Consider the following 20,054-nt stretch of genomic DNA (forward strand, 5'->3'; position numbering starts at 1 on the left):
TATGTATAAATCTAGAAGATCATAAATGTATTTTTCTAATACTTAGAAGACCATAAGTCTATTTTTCTAAAACTTAAAGGACCAATTTGGGAATCGATTACTTTGATAACTTGTCATATCAACATCGTTATGCATATGTCAACATTGTAACGGCCACATATTATTTTTTATTATAGCTAACGGAAAATCACATTTTTGCTAACAGACAATAACATAGAAACTAACGTTGCAAATGAGGTGCCACTTAAAAAATCTAGTTAAGAATACAAACATAAATGATCTATTTGGAGACTGGATCAAATATATAGGACTAAAAGTGCTTTTTAGCCATTAAAAATGGTAAAAGCCTTTAAGTATACTGTGTACCGATGTAACACTCCAAATTTTATAATAAATTATTTTATTAACGAAATAGGATTTAAATAATTAATTTAGTGTTAAAATTATTTTAGAATACATGTTGATAGCTTTTGTGGTTAATTTTCGTTATACGGGTGTTTTAGATGATGTGTTAGTTTTATACATATTAAATTAAATGAGTAATATAAATAACAAATATTATATTTTATTATTTTATATATATTTTTTAAAATAATAGTATTATAGAGTAATATTTTAAAGAATAAGATTTAAGGCGATTTTACGTGTATATACGCTTATGCAATTAATGTGATGGATTAAATGAGTAATATAAATAACAAATATCATATTTTATAATTTTATATATTTTTCTAAAAATAATGGTATTATAGAGTAATATTTTAAAGAATAAGATTTAAGACGATTTTACGTGTATATACGCTTACATAATTAATGTTATATTTTCATATACGTTTGACCGTTGTTAAGTATGTGTGTAGTTAAATTTCAATTATTTATAACTATTTTCTATTTTTAGTTATTTATTTTATAAAATATTATCTTGATATATTAATAATAATGTGATTAATTTCATTTAACTTTATATATTTCTCATGGCATGGTGATTTTACACATATTTATTGTGATTTAGTAATCAATATAAATTGTTGATGTTATATTTATTTATTTTATCGTTCTGACTATGCTATAAAGATGACAGTATTGGAATGTGATTATTTTGTAAAATATTATAGTAATAATTATTGTTATTATTTTGAAGATGAGAATTTTGTTATTAATGTATTCTAAAGATTAATTATTTATTTTTTATAAAAAATATTAGTTTTGAAATGTTAGTAATATTTTAGTAATGAAATCTTTTAAAAAAATTAGTTTTGGTAATTGTTGATTTAAAAATGGTAAAAGCCTTTAAATATATTGTGTACCGATGTAACACTCCAATTTTTATAGTAAATTATTTTATTAACGAAATATGATTTAAATAATTAATTTGGTGTTAAAATTATTTTAGAATACATGTTGATAGCTTTTGTGGTTAATTTTCCTTATATGGGTGTTTCAGATGATGTGTAAGTTTTATACATATTGGATTAAATGGGTAATATAAATAACAAATATCATATTTTATTATTTTATATATTTTATATATTTTTATAAAAATAATGGTATTTTAGAATAATATTTTTAAGAATAAGATTTAAGACGATTTTACGTGTATATACACTTACGCAATTAATGTGATATTTTCATATACGTTTGACCGTTGTTAAGTATGCACTTAGTTATATTTCAATTATTTATAACTATTTTCTATTTTTAGTTATTTATTCTATAAATTATTATCTTGATATATTAATAATAATGTGATTAATTTCATTTAACTTTATGTATTTCCCATGGCATGATGATTTTATACATATTTATTGTGATTTAGTATTCAATATAAATTGTTGATGTTATATTTATTTATTTATTTTATCATTTTGACTATTCTATAAAGATGTTAGTATTTGAATGTGATTATTTTCTAAAATATTATAGTAATAATTATTGTTATTGTATTGAAGATGAGAATTTTGGTTACTAATGTATTTTAAAGAATAATTAGTTTTTTTTTTTTTTAATATTAGTTTTGAAATTTTAGCAATATTTTAGTAATGAATTGTGTTAAAAAAATTAGTTTTGGTAATTGTTGATTTTATTTTAAAATAATAAATGAAAGGAGTAAAATGTGTTTTATGGGTTAGGCGTATATGCATTTAAATATAATTAAATAAAAAAAATTGAACGGAGATGGATTCCGCAACCACCGTTAAAGGAAGAGGAAACACAACAATCAGGCTATCGTTTGACATCGATAATCGATAATCGTTCCAGAAAACTTTCTTCGTTTTTGTCCAAATTTCAGTATGTTGTTTCACTCATCTAGTTAGTCAAAGGAAGAGGAAGAGGAAACACAACAATCAGGCTATCGTTTGACATCGATAATTGATAATTGTTCCATAAAACTTTCTTCGTTTTTGTCCAAATTTCAGTATGTTGTTTCACTCATCTAGTTAATCAAACTAAATACATTTTCTCATATTTTTAACCATGCCAATTTCTCTCTTAAATATCCAACTTCTCTGTTTATGGATTTCGTTATTTTGTATTGTTCTTCTTCACCGTAAGTCTAATTTGAGTGAAACTAACGTCAAAGCGACCGTGTAAACAGTGACTATATTATCGAGTAATTATTATCCGATTTAGGGTAAGCCTACTTGATTCAATTTCTAAATTGACCTTTTAGAATGTGTTCTCATAATTTATTTTTGACGTTTATTCATAAATTGTCGAGTTAGATCGATTGGAAGACACGTAATTAAAAAAAAGTTCTTTCTTGTGGACTCGTATTCTCATGTGAAAGCATCGAGAAATAAAGTAAGGAGTGAGAGAGCGTTTGAATTCATAAGTATAATATATTGTGAGATTAACAGAAAAGTCGTATTTCTCAACGAATCATTTGGGGCTCGGTATGTACGGCGGTGACCCTTTAAGTGATAAATTAATTAATATATAAATATTGAAATTGTAAAATTAAAATGTGGAATAAAAATATTTATAAGGTTTGATTGATTTAATTTCGTTGAATGTGTGATATTTGATGTGGAATGAATTTTGTGCATATGTTTGATTGGACAAGTTTATGTGATGATAAAAGATGGATGCATTGTATGATATAAGTTTATGTGATGATGACGATATATGGGTGATAATAGTGATGTTATAAATATGTGATGAAAATTTTGAAGTAACCCCATAATTGTTGAAATAGTGATGATTCCAACTTATTCTAAAGATAGTGCTCTTAATAGTGTAGTTTAGACCAACGATGGAAGAAAATTGATGTTAATGAGAATTTGATGAGAATTTTTGAAGTGAAGATTATTTTGCCATCGTATAGGTATAGATTGACAAGCCTAGTGATATTGAAGAAGTACAACTAAATGAGTCTGATCGTGACAATCTACTATTGAGTCTTAAGGCAAGATTGTTAGACTTTGGAGGTATTTTAGTGGGGAATTCCTTGGTGACTTGGAGGTAGTCATCCAAAATGTCGAGAGCTACCATGCAACACATGTTTACCTCGATTGTCGTGTCTCGGATTGAGTTGAGGGAATCTATGAGAACAATACAAATTTGAATTGTTTGTCCACTCGTGTGGTGGCACAATATCAAGTCTCTTAACCAAGTACTTCAAAGTTAGAATGATACCATATTGTGAAGAAGTAGAGTCTAAGTGTGCATAACATTGTATTTTCTTGTGATTAATGTGTTTCAAAAGTTATAATAGTTCATCTTAGATGTTTTGATGCATATTATAATGAGATAATGATTTTACTTGAGTGATTTTGATGTTATAATATGGTATTAATTTCTTGAATCTTTTGATATATCATGATGTGTTATGATATGTCCTATTATGATTATTCACGTGTTCTTCTTATTTATATTATACTATCAACATAATTTTAAAATTCATCTTCTTCGTTGTTTGTGTTTGTCTAACTTGCCCCTGTGTTTGAAACATCGCAATTATTACAAGTTAATGAATCTTGAAGTTCAAGTTTGGGAGAAGCCTCGCTTTGACAAGTGATACCGGAAATGAGAGTCGTGAGTTTCATTTTACTTATTTAATTAGAAACGATTTTTTGTATGCAAATATTATAGGTACTAGTAAATTTTTGGAATTAAATTAAGAAATTATAGTTAAATCAAGTTTATTGAGATTGCACTGTTTATAGGAGGAAAAATGTTTAAAGTGTTCTGATTGTATTTTGAGAAATGTGATATTCTAAATAACATATAAAAGTTTCTTCCTTTGAAAGATGTTTTTATTTATGCGCTACAAATTTTTATAAAAATATGATATAAATTATTATATAAATTATTTTGGAGTTTAGAGTGTCACAACTGATATCTAAATGTTTTAAGTGAATGAAATAATATATAGTTTAAAGTGTTTCGATTGTATTTTGAGAAATGTGATATTCTAAAGCAAAGACATCAATGACATACCAAAATATGTGAAAAATACGTGTAAATGAATCGTTAAATAAGGTTTATCAGAATTGAGATGTCACATTATCTTGTTTAAAGAGATAAACACAAGAAACAAAATTAAGGGAAAAATGAAATTATAGATGAATAAAATTTCACTCTCTTTTGTACAGAAAAACATGCAAACACCAGCATCACTAACATAATAGATATTTTATACTTACAATTTCTCAAATAGCCTAAAGAATAGGTTTATAATACAACAATCTCTACATGAGACCATTTATATTAATTAATAATTAATCAATAACATTATAATACACGTTAGCAGAAGTTATCCTATATTTATTAATATAACAGCATTATATTACAAATACTGGATTTGGAGGTTTTCCAATATAACCTCAATTTGGTCTTTTGAGGTATTCCATTCTTTACACCAGATGAGAAGCTTAAACTCCTCGCTTCCCTAGCCTATAGACATTTGAATAACGTGAATCACTGCTTCAATTTTTCATAACAGAAATATTCATTTTAATCACAAACAAAATAATTGCATTGACTTAAAATATCAACTACCTTAATATAAAAGATATAGTGTCACTCACGCATGTCTTGATGGATCCTCGTGCAATTGTGCTGCTCTCACATTAGGATCATCCTGCTACAATGTGCCATGTTAGTATGTTACTACATAAGTGATATTTAGAAGAAAAACAAATGGTAATGAGTAAATCACTAATTTAGTTCATGGGATTGTAGAGATAAAACAATTTTGTCCCTGAAATCAACGAAATTTTAAGTTGGTACTTCAATTGAAATTCGTCAAACACATAAGTTCTTTGGGATAATTTCAGAAACCATATTGACAGTCCCAAAAAGATTAATGAGATCAAATATTTTATTTTTCAAGAATCATTCAATGATCAAATTGTTTGAACCCCCACCAATTTCATGGATCAAAAGTGATTCCCTCAAATAGTAATACTATCTAAAAGGCTTTAAATTTACCATACTAACCCTAATGCCATATGTGAAACCAGTTCGCAAAAAATCCAGTTGTGCCTGCAAGATTTGACTGTATAAGCATTCATCAAACATTTACAAGGGACAGAAAATCATCTTTAGTATTAGTGAACCATACCAAACCGGGCATGCTTTGATGTGCACCGTAATAACTATCGTGGCTGGTTGGTATGGAACTTATTGGCCCCTAAACTCATAAAACAGTTTCTGTATTATTGCACGTCAAAAAATATTTAACAAAAATTAATCACAATTTCTTCTACACACCAGTCCCTGAAGAGTCTGTTGATTCCCGTAATAATCATCACGTGTTGGTCCCATTAAGTTCAACTACACAATTAGATAAGAAAATTAACAAGTTCACTCATTGAGTGTAATAATATATATTAGAACTATAACATTAAGCAAATCATAATCCTACCATTCCCTGCACACTCTGTTGTGTGCCATAATAACCTTCAAGAGTTACTGCAGCTCTTGTGCTGAATTTTTCCTACAAAAGAAGTCCCTTTTAATAGAAGCATGGTTTACTTTAAGCATGAAGATACATGTACTCATTTAACTAAGTTCAAATTCCCACTTAATGCTTGATAAATTCTTTTCCTTTAGGTTCACACTTTGAGTGGTAAACTAGTAGTGTGGGAGGACAAACCATTTGTTGCAAGTTATCTAGTGCCCCGACAGTCATCACTTCTGCCTCCGAGTTCACCTGCAATCCAACAAGGAGGTCATGACAGAAAAAAAAAAGTATAGAAGTCAACTGTTCAGAAACAACAAACCTTTTTCTTTTTAGTTGGATTCTTCTTTTTGTTTGACTTTCCCATATTTCTACTTTGGGTATCTTCTTCAGCGGAAAGCTGAACATGAGCCCCTGATGTACCAGCTTCGGTAGGACTCTTACTAGAATTGTTAACACTTACACAACTTTTGTGCGCATCGTTTAGTGCATGGAATGCAATACTATAACTCTCTTGAGACAATGATCCCTCTTCACTCAGTTTTAGTGAACGATGACATAAATCATTGTATCGTTGCACCCTGGCAAGCATATGCTCAGATTCTTCTCCCGTTACACTCCTTACCTTTGCATCTTTTGTCCACCGTTTCAAAATATATTGAGGTGGGAACACTGAATGGCCAGAATACTGAAGAACCACCAATGCATGTCGACAAAGATAACCTTTATATTCAAATAGTCGACATATACAAGAACACTCTGATTTTACTTCATTCACCACAACAAAAAAGTCTTTGTCTGTTTCCATATCATGCACCCTATGAACAACGATAGTCTCATCCTGCCTGTCAGCTTTAGGATGACAAGCCACTGCCCCAATAATCTCAGCTTGAATCTTCTTGAATACTGCATGAGTGCAAGTTCCTGCAACACTCTTTTCTAAAGGTGAAGGAGTTTTTAATGTTGCCACTTTATTCCAAGTATCAGAATCTGCTTTCGCTTCCTCTTCATACCTGTCTTGCAAGATGGTTTCATACTGTTTAACAAAATCTGGCACATAGGTCTTCCTATGAACATATTTGTCAAAGAAGGAATTTACACTTTCAGATCGTTGGGGAGTAGACATACCACCTAAGAACACATCCTTCATGAATGTTGGTGCCCATAACTTGCGATCTTCATACAAAGAACGCATGCATTCATCCTGTCGAAGCTCAAATCTGTCCAAAATTTTCTCCCATCTATTGTCAAAATCATCACTAGTCAATGACCTAAATATGCATTTTTCAAATTTTGCCATAAAATTCACATGTTTTTTAATTACAGGAGCTAAATTTTCAGATACCTTCCCCAGTATATGCCATAAGCAAACACAATGGCAAGCACTAGGAAAGATATCTGAAATAACTGACTTCAAAGTCTTGTCATGATCAGTAATTATCACTTTTGGAACTTGACCACCAACGCCTTTCAGCCATGTCCGTAACAACCAAGAGTAAGTTGTGGCACTTTCATCTGATATCAAGGCACACCCAAGTAATATAAATTGGTAGTGCTGGTTCACCCCAACAAAAAGTGCAAGAGGCATCTTATATTTGTTTCTAACATAGGTGGTATCAAACGATACTACATCACAAAAGTTGATATAGTCATGTCTACTTTTAGCATCAATCCATAAAAGATTTTTCAGACGTTGATCCTCACCAAGATCTACTGCATAAAAGAAGTTAGAATTCATATTTTGCATCTGAATAAAAAAATCAAGCATGTGTTTAGCCTCCCCAAACTCCAAACCCAAGTTCCGATTTTTATCGAACGGATTCTTTTCATTCTTGATACCAACCACAGTTTTGTATTCTGCAAACTGCCTCGCCATCACAGCATACATTCTTCTTGTTTGTTCACTTACTGCCTGAGCGGGTAAAAGGTCGTGATTATGCTCCTTCACAAAGCTATGTATAACCCATTTCCCATCTGGCCTTCTTTTTACATGCATGCTTGCTTTACAGTCAGTCTTAGAACAAGATCTTCGACCAGTTGAATTTTCAGATTCTTGCTTGTTTTGTCGTGCTCGTGGTCGATTGAAGGATTTGTCATATTCTCGTTTTGTTCCGTATCTGGAACAAGCAAACTTTGCATCTATAAATTCTCTTGATGTTTTTGAACGACGACTATTTTGTATTGCAGTATTGAATCCCATTGACCGAGCATATTCTTGGTAGAAAGAATAAGCTTCTCCATGAGACTCGAATTCCATGCCAGAAAGTGGCTCAAGATTTGAATCTTCCTTAAACATTACCATATCAACTGTGGGGGAATTCAAATCTCCACCATTTAGAGCATGTACCTCAATGCCAGTGTCAATCATATTTCTGCCGTCCCCATTGTGCAATTTTTCTTCACCTTCTAACATGTTATCAATTGTAGTCGTTTCTTCTTCCTCTTTATCATGTTCACCAGAGGGTAACCTGAGATCTATATCCATGATGAGAACAGCTTGCTTTGATGATTCTAAGGGTACTGAAAATGATACAGAACAGAAATCATGTCAAGCCATCAAGTAAATCAATTCTGCTCATGTATGCTTGTGTACACACACTCTAATCACAGGTTTTCCAGGAACAAAAGGAAATAAAAGACCATGACAAGAGGATTTAAAACAAAAGGGGGAAAACATAATTCTGCTAGTGCTAATGCATCAACTAGTCAACTCGTGTTTAAGAGAAATGACAGCCAGCTGAGAAACATAGATACAAAATACTAAGCATTTGTACAAACTTTGCAACATCAATCATTAATCAATGCTCCTAATTTAGAGAAAGTGGCAGGAAATTTGTAGAAAAGGTCAAAATACTCCTAATAGGGTTTTAAAACAACCAAATAAAAGCAGCCACATAAATCATGTAATTTTTTCAGCAAGTCATAAGTTGTACTCGTACTTTTGGACAAAACAAAAACTTGATAGTTAATGACCTAATTAAAGAATAATGGATCCTTCAAAATGAGAAAATGGAAAAATAAAAAATAAAATAAAAGAAAAGGAAAAATCATGAGAACGGATCAAAGCCACTCACTCTGCATGTTTTAAGAAAACCATTAAACAGACCATGCTTTTTACATCAAATACATGCTAATCACCCAAGTGTATCCCAAATTAACTGCTGAAATGAAATAAATAAGACTCCTTTAAACTATCTGTTACACTCCAACCAAACACACCAAATAGCAACATGATTGGACAGTCATACAGAAGATTATTCTAGAGGCAGGTGATTTAAAACTCCTGATCTCAGATCTAGAGTACTTCTATTTCACCCTTATCTAATGTTCAAGACAGGAACTTCTACAGAAAGCACTTCTGTGCAAACTCAACAAGAGACATGCTAGCCACACAGGCAGGAAGGTACAGATTGGAGAAGATGTAAAGTTGTACAAAGTGAAGGAAAAACAGGGGGAAATGTAATATTGTAAACCAAGGAACTCCAGATGGTTGGATGAGAGGAGGAAGTTTCAGGTATCATTTGTAATAGAAATGGGCTTCTTAAGCTAAGGAGGAGAATGTTTTCCAGACCAACCATAAAAAATTACACCGTGTAACTTCAGCCAGGGCATAGTGACGTATAAAAAGACAATTACTGGCCTCAATATTAGCAGAACACAAACATAAACACTAGGAGAAAGAAATATATTCAACCAAAGGTTCCGCAAAAATTCATTTGTCTTGATCATATTGACTACTGCTGTCTCAATGAAAGACTTTAAGCTCTTCCATTTCCAAGGACCAGTTATAAATATCCCCCAATTTTAAGACTTAGAAGCTTAAAATAGATTCACAATGTACACTTGTATAGTCCCAGGTTCTACTCGTGCCTTCTATAGGTCATTTCATATTTTCTGCTTTTATCCCTAACAAAACTATTTACCCTCTTGACAAACGCAGTTTACTAACATAACTATTTACCCTACAACACAGTATTTATTTATCCCTAACAAAACTAATTATCGTACAACACAGTACATGCATGTAGCGTGCTTGAGAAACCCCATTTAGGTGTGCGAGAAATCACGTCAAGAATGATTATTTAGCTATGATGAAACTTAATTCTACATCCAAAAACAAATGATTATTTAGCTATGATGAAACTTTATTCTACATCCAGAAACAACCACTAATTTACAACAGAAATGACATTTCCGAAGAAAAAAAATATAGAATTAGACAGAAATGAAAAATTAGACTTCTCATTTTTCTATGATTAATATCATAGAGATAGAAGGGAAGCATTAGTGCAACAGTTCAGGTTGCTGCCATTTGATTTGGTGGTCCTGAGTTTGATTTATGCATTCAATTTCCTGAAGAAGGGTAAGGCTACCATAATAGACCCATGTAAGAGGTCAACCCTTCCCTTAATCCTGTACATAGCAGGAGATCTAAAGCACCAGGCTGCTGCATTTTAATATAATAAAGACATAGATAAATTTTCGAGATACAAGTATAACAAACTAGAAAAAAAAGAAGAGGCAGTAAATCTGGGGAGAATATGAAACCATAATACAAAAAAGGAAGTGAATAAAAAGAGTAATAAAAACTAGCTCAAACATGCAATAAACTACAAATCTATCCAACTTTCCCAAATCAACAAACAATTGAAAAACATTTGTAAGCATCTCATGTGCAAAGCAATACAGATTATAAAAAACCACAAACACAATCTTATCCCACAAAAATGGGTAACAAGAAACCCTTGAAATTATAGACATTTCACTTATAGCCTATTGCTGCTGCCTACATTGATAAATCTGCTTTATACATCAAATATGTCAGTCAGATGGATATTATATAGCATTATGGGTTGCACCAGGTCTGAAAATGCAGTTCCACTTGTTCTAAAATTGACCTGGAGGCAGTTTCATCTGAAATGTTTTCTAGATGTTTTAGAGAATGCTGGGTTTGATCTTGAAGTATTTGAAAAAAATTTGTGATGTACCATATAATGACAAGCAGAGATGGACAGTCAGAACAAGGTGCTAGAATATGATAGAATTGTAATCTGAAAAGGTTAAATTCCAGCATTATTAATTTTGAGACAAAACAAAATTCTAAAAATGTAACAGATTCCTAACAACTGTTAACAGCTGTCACTAACAGTAGCCTACCATAACTATGCATTAGATACATTAAACATAGACAAATACATCATAGAAACAAACAAATATTCTAACAATGACTATTTCCATTGAAATTCAGATTTCATTCAAAATTAAATGCAAAAGAACCCAAGTATCAACACAGTTCATCCAGCATTCCCACTCCTTCATAACCAAAAATCAAACAAACAAATGCCACAGAAAAATAAACTACCTCTAAAATCCAATTCCAAACCAAAAATAACTAAAATTTCAAACACAATACAACTCTATCATCATATTGCACACAAGAACTCATCCACACACAAACCAACCAAAAAGACCAAAACTGAAAAAACCATAAACGTAAGTCATTCATTAAAGCCACATTTTCCATTCCAAAGTTCTGCAAAATCAAACATCAAAGACAGCTTCACTAAATGCATATTCAAACTGACAGCAAGTTTGACAGAATCACGACATGCTGCCTGATTTTAGCAAAACCTACACTTCAGAGCTTCAACAAAATCACAGTAGCACCGTCAAACTCACCGTCAACCCATACATGCACTAAACAAACAATACAAATAAAAATAACAACCATTACACTTTCCAATCTAATTCTAACATCCTAAATTGACAACTTCCAAGTACCAAATTCAAAGTTCAAACACACTGCCACCTCATACAGTACCCAACTAACTCACTCCCAAACCATATATACATATACATAGATAGTCACTCATTAGTTTCATTTCAAATCTTAAATCACCCAAACTCGACTTCATTGTGTATATCATGTCCAAATATGCATAATCCAAGTCATAAATAAGTTAATAATTAACAATCCTAAACCATAAAAAAAAACAGTCAAACAAATAAATACATCTAACAAAGGAAAAAATAAAGTAAGAGCAAGAATAAATAAACAAAAAAGAACTAAGGATGGTTGAATTTGAAGGTACCTGAAAAAATTAAACAAATGAAAATTGATGATGATGATGATGATCGGAAACAGAAAGAAAAGGGTGGAAGAAGAGATTAGAAAGTCACGCGAGGAGCATGAGCGTGTGATGCATACCTAGGGTTTACAAACGCACTCAATTTCGTTCGTTTACCGATCCTCTGTCTTTCGATCTTTCGATATCTCACCGCTCACCTCGCACGTGTCGCCTACCTTCTCATCGATTTCTTTTTAATTTTTTAATTCTTTTACGAGTGAAGGAGTAAATTGACTCCGATAAACATCGGTCAAATTAATATTTTAATTTTGTCAATTGAATTAATATTATAAAATATTAATTAATATATTTTATGTATAAATCAATATTATTAAATATTTTAATGTAATATTATAATTAAATATGTAAATTATTTAATTTAATTGATGTCATTCTTTTAAAAATAAATTTATAGGTGAAATTTAATCATTTTAAAATAAATTTATAAAAGTTAAAATTATATATTATTAAATAATTATAAATAAATTAATTTATAAAATATTTAAATTTTATAGAAAAACTAAATATTGATATAAAATTAGTTAAAAAATTAAATATTATATTAACAAGTGTTGATAATATAAAGTTTTTTATCATAACAACTAAACTCAAATTTTAAAGTTTAAATATAGATTGTGTTTATTAATATTTTACAACTTTTATTTTTTAATTTGAAAAATTGAAAGATTAATTTGAATTTTATAATATTCACTATGTGGAATTTTTTATTTGCCACGTCATTTCCCGCTCTCGACGATTTAATAATCAATGGGAGAGTACATTGTTTGTTGGATAACAACAACAATCACAAAAAGCGCGTACAATTCCAAAACAGAGGCGTTACAAGCCAGTTTTATTTTTTAACTAAAAAAACCTGTTTTTTTCTTTCGAATAATTTAGAATAAGCAAAAATAAATTAATTTTAAGTTAAAAGAAGACATTATTATTTTAAAGTTACTAAAAGGTCGTTTCTCCATAGAGCGGTCCTGCTACTAAATTATTATTTTTTTTCATTTTAATATTAATTATTAATTATTTAATAAATTAAAATTAATTAAATTATTTAAAAAATAAAAATATTAATAATAAACATTTTTATTAATATATCTAATTTTATTACTGAATTGTCACCTTCAAAAAAAATATTATGTGATTGTCCTAGTAGGAAGTCGGTTCCCCATGCAGTGACAACCTGAAGTAAATTTTTTTTTTTCAAAGTTAATAGAAGGTCGTTTTCCCGTGGAGCGACCTGTTTTTTTTTTTTAAAACATTTTTTAATCATTTAATTTAATCATTTTAAGTATAATTATTTTAATTATAATTATAATTATAATAATTATAATTATAATAATTAAAATATTAAATTAATTTATAATTTATTAATTATTTTATTTTAGTTTATTATTAGTAGTTTTATTTTTTAAATAATTTAATTAATTTTAATTTATTAAATAATTCATAATAAATGTTTAAATGAAAAGAAAAAAAAACAATCAAGTAGGAGGTCGCTCCTAGGGAAAACGACCTTCTATTTAACTTTGAAACAATTTTACTTCAGGTGGTCGATGTCCGGAAAAGCGACTTCCTACTAGGTTTAAAAAGTAGAACAACCGCGTAATATTTTTTCAAAAGATGGCAATTCAATAATAAAAAAATAAAAAATAAAAAAAGATATATTAATAAAAAATCAAGATTCATCTATTTGTTTAATAAATAGTTGTTTAATCTTTAAATATTTGAAAAAATGGGATTTTTGTTTTATATATCTTTTTTTTTACATCAAAATATCTCACTTCCAAATAATATTACATCCTATTTTTTGGGAATCAATAGGAAGTCGTTGTCCCAATAAGCGACCAACTTAAGCAAGAAATTTTTTTAGACTTAGTTGGATGTTGTTGGTCCAGGGCGACCTTGCACAAAGTGATTTTTTTTTGCCATTTTAATAATTATTATATTATTTTAATAATTATTATTATTTATTTAATAAATAATTAAACTGATAAATAATAATAATAATAATAATGATAATAAATAATACATTAATAATAATATTAATAAATAATAATAATAAATAAACAATACATTAATAAATAATAATAAATTATTATTATTATTATTATTAAAAAATATTATTATTAAAAATGATTATAGTTAAAACTAATTAAAATTAAAAATAATAAATCATATTATAAATTTCAAAGAAAATATATTAAAAAAAAAAAAGAAACTCCAGCCCTCTTTAAAATTTATAATATAATTTATTATTATTATTTTATTAATGTATTATTTATTATTAATATTATTATTTATTAATATTACTATTATTATTAATGTATTATTTAATAACATTGTTATTATTATTATTAGTATTATTTATTAATTTATTAAATAAATAATAACAATTATTAAAATGATTATATTATGAAAATGGCAACAACAAAAAAAATCACTTCTAGTGTGAGGTCGCTCCCCAGGCCAGCGACCTACAACTAAGTCTAAAAGAATTTCTTCCTTCATTTGGTCATCCCTATACCAACGACTTTCTATTGACTCCAAAAAATAGGACAGTCAAGTAACATTAGTTGGGAGTGAGGTATTTTGGTATAAAAAAAATATATATAAAAAAAAAAAAAGTTAAAATAATGATGTTATGGTAGGACTAATTCAAAGGTAAATATACTAAAGCAACCCTTTTAAATCATTAAAAATGAATAAATTTTTAATTAATTAAAGGCCTTCAAAAAAAAAATTTGCATTTAAGTCTCATATTCTAATATTTTTAAATCTAAAAATAATAAAATTTATCTAAAATTATAATTGTCTTAACAAATGTTGAAATAATCGACTTAATTATCAATTGAAAAAATATTATATAAAATTAATTACATTAATTTAATAAATATTTTTTATTTTAAAGCGTCTACAAATAGTTTTCCTAAAAAAATTAGTAATTTTACTAAAATGAATATTATAGGCTCTAAATGACATCATATTTAAATTCGTCTTAGGTCTTATTATATTTTGGGCCGACCTTGTTATTATAATTTTTTTTATTTACTAAAATACAATATTCATTCATTCAAATTAATAGGAATCACATCAATTCAGAACATTACGATTCAAATTCACTAAAACAATAATATTTAGGTTAATAATATAAAATATCTAAAAATATGACAAAATCTACAAAAATAACAAAATTAAGGTGTGTGAAATACTCATGTCTCGAAAGCTATATCGTTCGTTGAAAACGTCAAAATCATTTATTGAATTTTTATTTGATCAAAACTTATCTATTAATCTGAAGCAAAGAACACCACAACAGGATGAGAAAACAAAATGATGCACCAAGACGACAAACAAATAAACACAACACTAGACATAGACGATAAAATCACAGGAAAAAAATTAAATGTGTTAATTCTTCTCTACATTTAGATTCTTAACAAGTGCTATTGTTAGTATTCTCATTTAAATAAAAGAGAATAAAAAGTGGTCTAAATGAGTGATTTTGAATCAAAATTTAGTCATAAACCACCCACCCCTCTTTGGTGAAAAAAATGAGAAATCGATCAAAAGAGAGAAGATCGGGTGAAAAGGAGACGGGAATCTATAGAAATGTAAATATATATTGTGTCCTTTCTATTACTAATAATTTTAGGGACTAGATAGCGTAATGGAAGATACATTTAAATACTAAATTATCTAACAAAAGACATTTTAATAATCAAAATGACTAACAAAGACACATTTATAGATATTTTTAGAATATAAGAGTGTCTCACACATTTAAGAACCAAAATTAGTGTTTAGATTGTGTTTGGTTCAGTTGTGAAGAAAATTAATTTTGATAGAATTGATCCTGGCATAATTGATTTTAGTAATTAAAAGTGGGTTGAACATAAACTAATTTATGTTTGGATACGATAAAATAAAAGTAATTCTTATAAATTAAAATTTTTTGGATAGTGATTATCAAAATGAGTTTTAATCAAATTTAAAGCTAGACATTTCGTTTTTATTTTCCATAATTATTTAAATTATTTTTTATAATTAAATTCAATATAATTATACAGATTAGTAAAACAACATCCAATAAAAAATGCATAATTATTCAATAAAATTATATTTCATTTCTATTTTAGATAATTATTTAATTAATTTGCGTTATTGAATTCAATTGTTTATAGAATATTAAAACTTTTAAAGTAAAATGCATATTATATCAGGATTTTTTTACAAAAATTAAATGTAAAATTTGATAACATATAAAATCAACATATTAGAAATATAAAGTAGTTTTATGGACCAATTATTCTTGTAAAGAAATGTACCGTTCACGTTCACGTTCACGTTCACGCAAATAGAATTTATAAAGCATTAATTCAATCGATTTGGAATGGACGTAGAAGCTTGGATATTAGCTTCAACTTAGACTTGCGTTTGGGGCTTGAATCGTTTTGTCACAATTGAAACCAAACATAGCGTGCTCATTATTTATTGAAACTTAAAGCAAATTTTAAAACAAAAATAGATGTTATTTTAATACAATAATAATATTTTACTATAATTTTAATTAAATTTTATATTTTATTTATAAGATATAGAATATTTTAATTAAATATATTAATAGTTGTGTCTTTTTTAATTGCGAGAACTATTATTTATTGTATTATTTTAATATTTTATTTTAAGACTTAAATATACATGAAAAATGAATTATTTTATTTTAAGAATATAAATAAATTCTCAAACTTGCGATACATAAAGTAAACCAACAATTAGGATAAACACAAAAAGATTAAAGCTTCTATAAATATGGATACCTCAATACATCAAAAATAATTGTTCATTGATAAAGAGAGATTATTTCAACATCAAAAACAACAAAAATTAGAGCAAACATATAATAACGGATTTGAAATTGTATCCAAACATCACCCATCGATTTTATTCTGGATTTATAACAAAAAAAATTCTAACCCTTTTCTAATCAGAGATAAAATTTCAAAAATTAAAAATGTCAAAATAGAAATCAAGATCGATATTATTATAAATGTCCAAAAAAATATCATATTCATAAAGCAAAAACATAAAAGTACTCTTATGAATGTGGAAAATATATTGGATAAGCTCTTACTTTTTTTTTAATAACAAAATGTTACTTTTTCATTTTTGCAAAGGGAGAAATTAACAGATATCCAAATTAAAAAATATATTTTTGAAAATTGTACATTCAATATTTTATATAAAAATAATATTTTTTTAATAAAACTTTTTGTTTGTTTTCTTTTTGAATGCTTAACAAGTGTCTTAAGGCATTTATCAACACTACCATATTTTAATATTATTTTATAAATATTATTATCTTTATATATGAAAGATGTTTTGTTAAGGAAAAACTTACTTCCCAAATTGATGGTAATTTTGTAATTTTGTATTTTATTTTTCTAATTATATTAATTTATTTTTTTATTACTTCTCACAATACTAAAATAGTTATTTGTCTTTTTGTTTTTGTTTATTTTTTTTCCACAATTTTTTATACTCCATATTCTAAGTATTTGCATTAATTTCTGCTTTTATTTATTTCACACAATAGCAAAACATTAAAGGTATGTTTGATGTGTATCATATCATAAAAATATGATATAAAGCAGGATAAAGATAAAATATGATAGTAATAAAATAAATATTATCATATCATATATTTGATACACACATGATAACAAATAATAAAATATTTTATTTTATCATGTATTTAATATATATCTTATCATAACATTATATAATATATATCAGATTTAAATAACAAAATTACTAGTGTGAACAATTACATAATATATATTTTTCAAATTAACTTATTATATTTTTAAATATTATAAATTAATAAAAATTAAATAAGTAATGAAATATTATTATGTTCAGTACTATCCATCGACACTACTAAATAAACAATTTTAAAATTTTAAAAACAATTATGAGTAATCAAATATTTCTATTTTATTTATTAAATAATCTAAATAAAAATATGATATATATTATATGTAAATGGAAAAATTACCATTTTAAATTATTTTAAAATTTTAAATAATTTTCATATTTTTATAACTTTGGATACTAATTTATTAAATTATATAAAAAATACAAAAAAAACTTTTTTTAAATTAATTAATATTGTTGCCTTTTTATGTTTAATATCAATTTTTTAAAAATATTTATATGTATATTGTATTATATTTAAATTTTTATATTTTAGATTTATTTATAAATAAATAAAAAATTGTGTCTTAGAGGAGTTATCTTTCTTCCAAATTGATTGTAGTTTTGTAATTTTCATTACTTTAACATATCAACTTTAAATTTGAATAATTGTTATGTCTTTTAATTATACAATTTTAACAAGTTTTAACTTTATTTTTTATTTAAAACATTCATTAATTTTTCTTAAATATAATTTCTCGTGTGTCGCACGGGTCTAAGATCTAGTATTATTATAAGTCTCTTTCTCTCAGCTATCGCAAAAGATCAACAACTAGAGAAGATATGTGTCCCTCATATGTGTCCATGCTATGTGTTTCATATTGGACTAAGCTTTAGTCCATTTCGAGTTAGGGTTAAATTCAATACCACTTTTTTTTTTTTAATATATAAGTTAACTCTTAGTATGATATACCTTAACCTAGCCCTAGTTTACACCTCAAGTGTATATTAACATTGAACGTTAGACTGTTTGTATATATTTTGTAGGTCTTCGCCACCATGGATTTTGACCAAACACAACCACCCAATGAGTTTTTTTTTATGTTGATTTGTCATCGCCTTCATGAATATGAGTTTTGAACGAAACAATATTTATTCATTTTGTCTCTAATTATAAGTATCTCTTGAAAGAATACTTAAATATTAACTTCTTTCAAATATGCGTTCATTTTTTAAAAAACATACTTTTATTAATGAAATGCATTTACGTACAAAATAATATTTTATGAACATCTATATAAACACACTGATACTTCATTTTCATGCTTTGTGGGCTTATAGCTTGATTATGATTGATTTGGATGTATATAAATTGTTTTAAGGTTTTGAGATGAGCTTTTTTCACCTCTAAGTAGTTAACTTGTGGCTCATGTAAAGAAAAACAAAGATTTTATGTAGGTTAGATTTACTTAGCGAATCAAATTTTGATCAATGAACAACATGGACATTCAACTAAATGTGTAGCCTTACATGTGTCTATTTTCATGGTCCACAAGTTCCATGTATCAAGCCTAAGTTTTTGGAGGTTATGTCACAATGATCTAAGTGAACAGTTGGAACGGTGGGAAGCATGTCTTCCCAATCTCGCTCATTGAGCTGAGCTTCATTTCGCTAAATGAAATGAGCTCCACCAAAACTATAAATAGACTATCATTATCACTCATCTATCTTCATGCTTTCACTATCTCTGTAAGAACAATATCAAATCCCTCTAAATCATTTTGATCATTTTCCAACCAATCAAACTTAATTTTATTCGTCCAACTTTGAATTTGACTTCACTATTGTGCCTGAAATTTTGGTACCAACTAGGATTTTGGTCAAAGAGTTTGTAAGGTATCTTCTAATTATCGTAAGTTGTATTACATTAATGAACAATTCAGTATAAGCAATGATTACTTCTCTTTGAATGGTGAGGGAAATATTTTATACACATCGGGATAGTTAGTGTAAAATAACTTATATGCTTTAGGAGACTCAAATCTTACCAGGGATAAATAATTAATGGTAGCTAAGGCTTATTTGATTACTCTTATGAATGACACTAAATGAGAGTTATTTCGTTGTTAGCCACTTATCCACAAGATGATATGCCATAAATATTGGGAGATGATTTTTAATTTTGTCTGCTATTTATGATTATTAAACCATGATGTTTAACTTGATTGTTGTGGTACTTCTGAAATATAGTATAACTATGCATAGTTGGAATGATTACTTTGAGATATTTATTCAGGATGATTGCATTAGGGAAA

The 20,054-nt window shown here is 27.5% G+C and overlaps 1 protein-coding gene across 10 annotated transcripts; it reads right to left on the reverse strand.

Annotated features, from left to right (window-relative positions):
- Positions 1-4,542: 4,542 nt before the first annotated feature.
- Positions 4,543-12,257, reverse strand: LOC101505784 (protein FAR-RED ELONGATED HYPOCOTYL 3). Of its 10 annotated transcripts, none has more exons than XM_027334399.2 (9): positions 12,114-12,257; positions 6,228-8,425; positions 6,101-6,157; positions 5,870-5,941; positions 5,716-5,778; positions 5,567-5,635; positions 5,434-5,487; positions 5,031-5,086; positions 4,543-4,896 (listed from the first exon to the last, which is right to left on the reverse strand). In XM_027334399.2, exons 2-9 carry the CDS (start codon positions 8,388-8,390, stop codon positions 4,875-4,877), a joined length of 2,556 nt encoding a protein of 851 aa, XP_027190200.1. In that variant the 5' UTR covers positions 8,391-8,425; positions 12,114-12,257; the 3' UTR covers positions 4,543-4,874. The 10 variants fall into 10 exon arrangements, with proteins under 10 accessions (XP_027190200.1, XP_027190199.1, XP_027190201.1 ...); XM_027334398.2 differs by having other exon boundaries at positions 11,998-12,208; XM_027334400.2 differs by lacking the exon at positions 12,114-12,257 and adding an exon at positions 10,696-10,847.
- Positions 12,258-20,054: the final 7,797 nt, after the last annotated feature.

The sequence above is a fragment of the Cicer arietinum genome, chromosome 5, assembly GCF_000331145.2.
Source record: "Cicer arietinum cultivar CDC Frontier isolate Library 1 chromosome 5, Cicar.CDCFrontier_v2.0, whole genome shotgun sequence".
NCBI lineage: Eukaryota > Viridiplantae > Streptophyta > Magnoliopsida > Fabales > Fabaceae > Cicer > Cicer arietinum.

Excerpts from the sequence above, each read along its gene's own strand:
- LOC101505784 (XM_027334399.2), bottom strand. The coding sequence starts at position 8,390 with ATGGATATAGATCTCAGGTTACCCTCTGGTGAACATGATAAAGAGGAA. Across the intron at positions 5,636-5,715 it reads AACAGACTCTTCAGGGACTG|GGGCCAATAAGTTCCATACC; the intron begins GTGTGTAGAAGA and ends TTATGAGTTTAG. Across the intron at positions 4,897-5,030 it reads GAGGATCCATCAAGACATGC|GCTAGGGAAGCGAGGAGTTT; the intron begins GTGAGTGACACT and ends AAATGTCTATAG.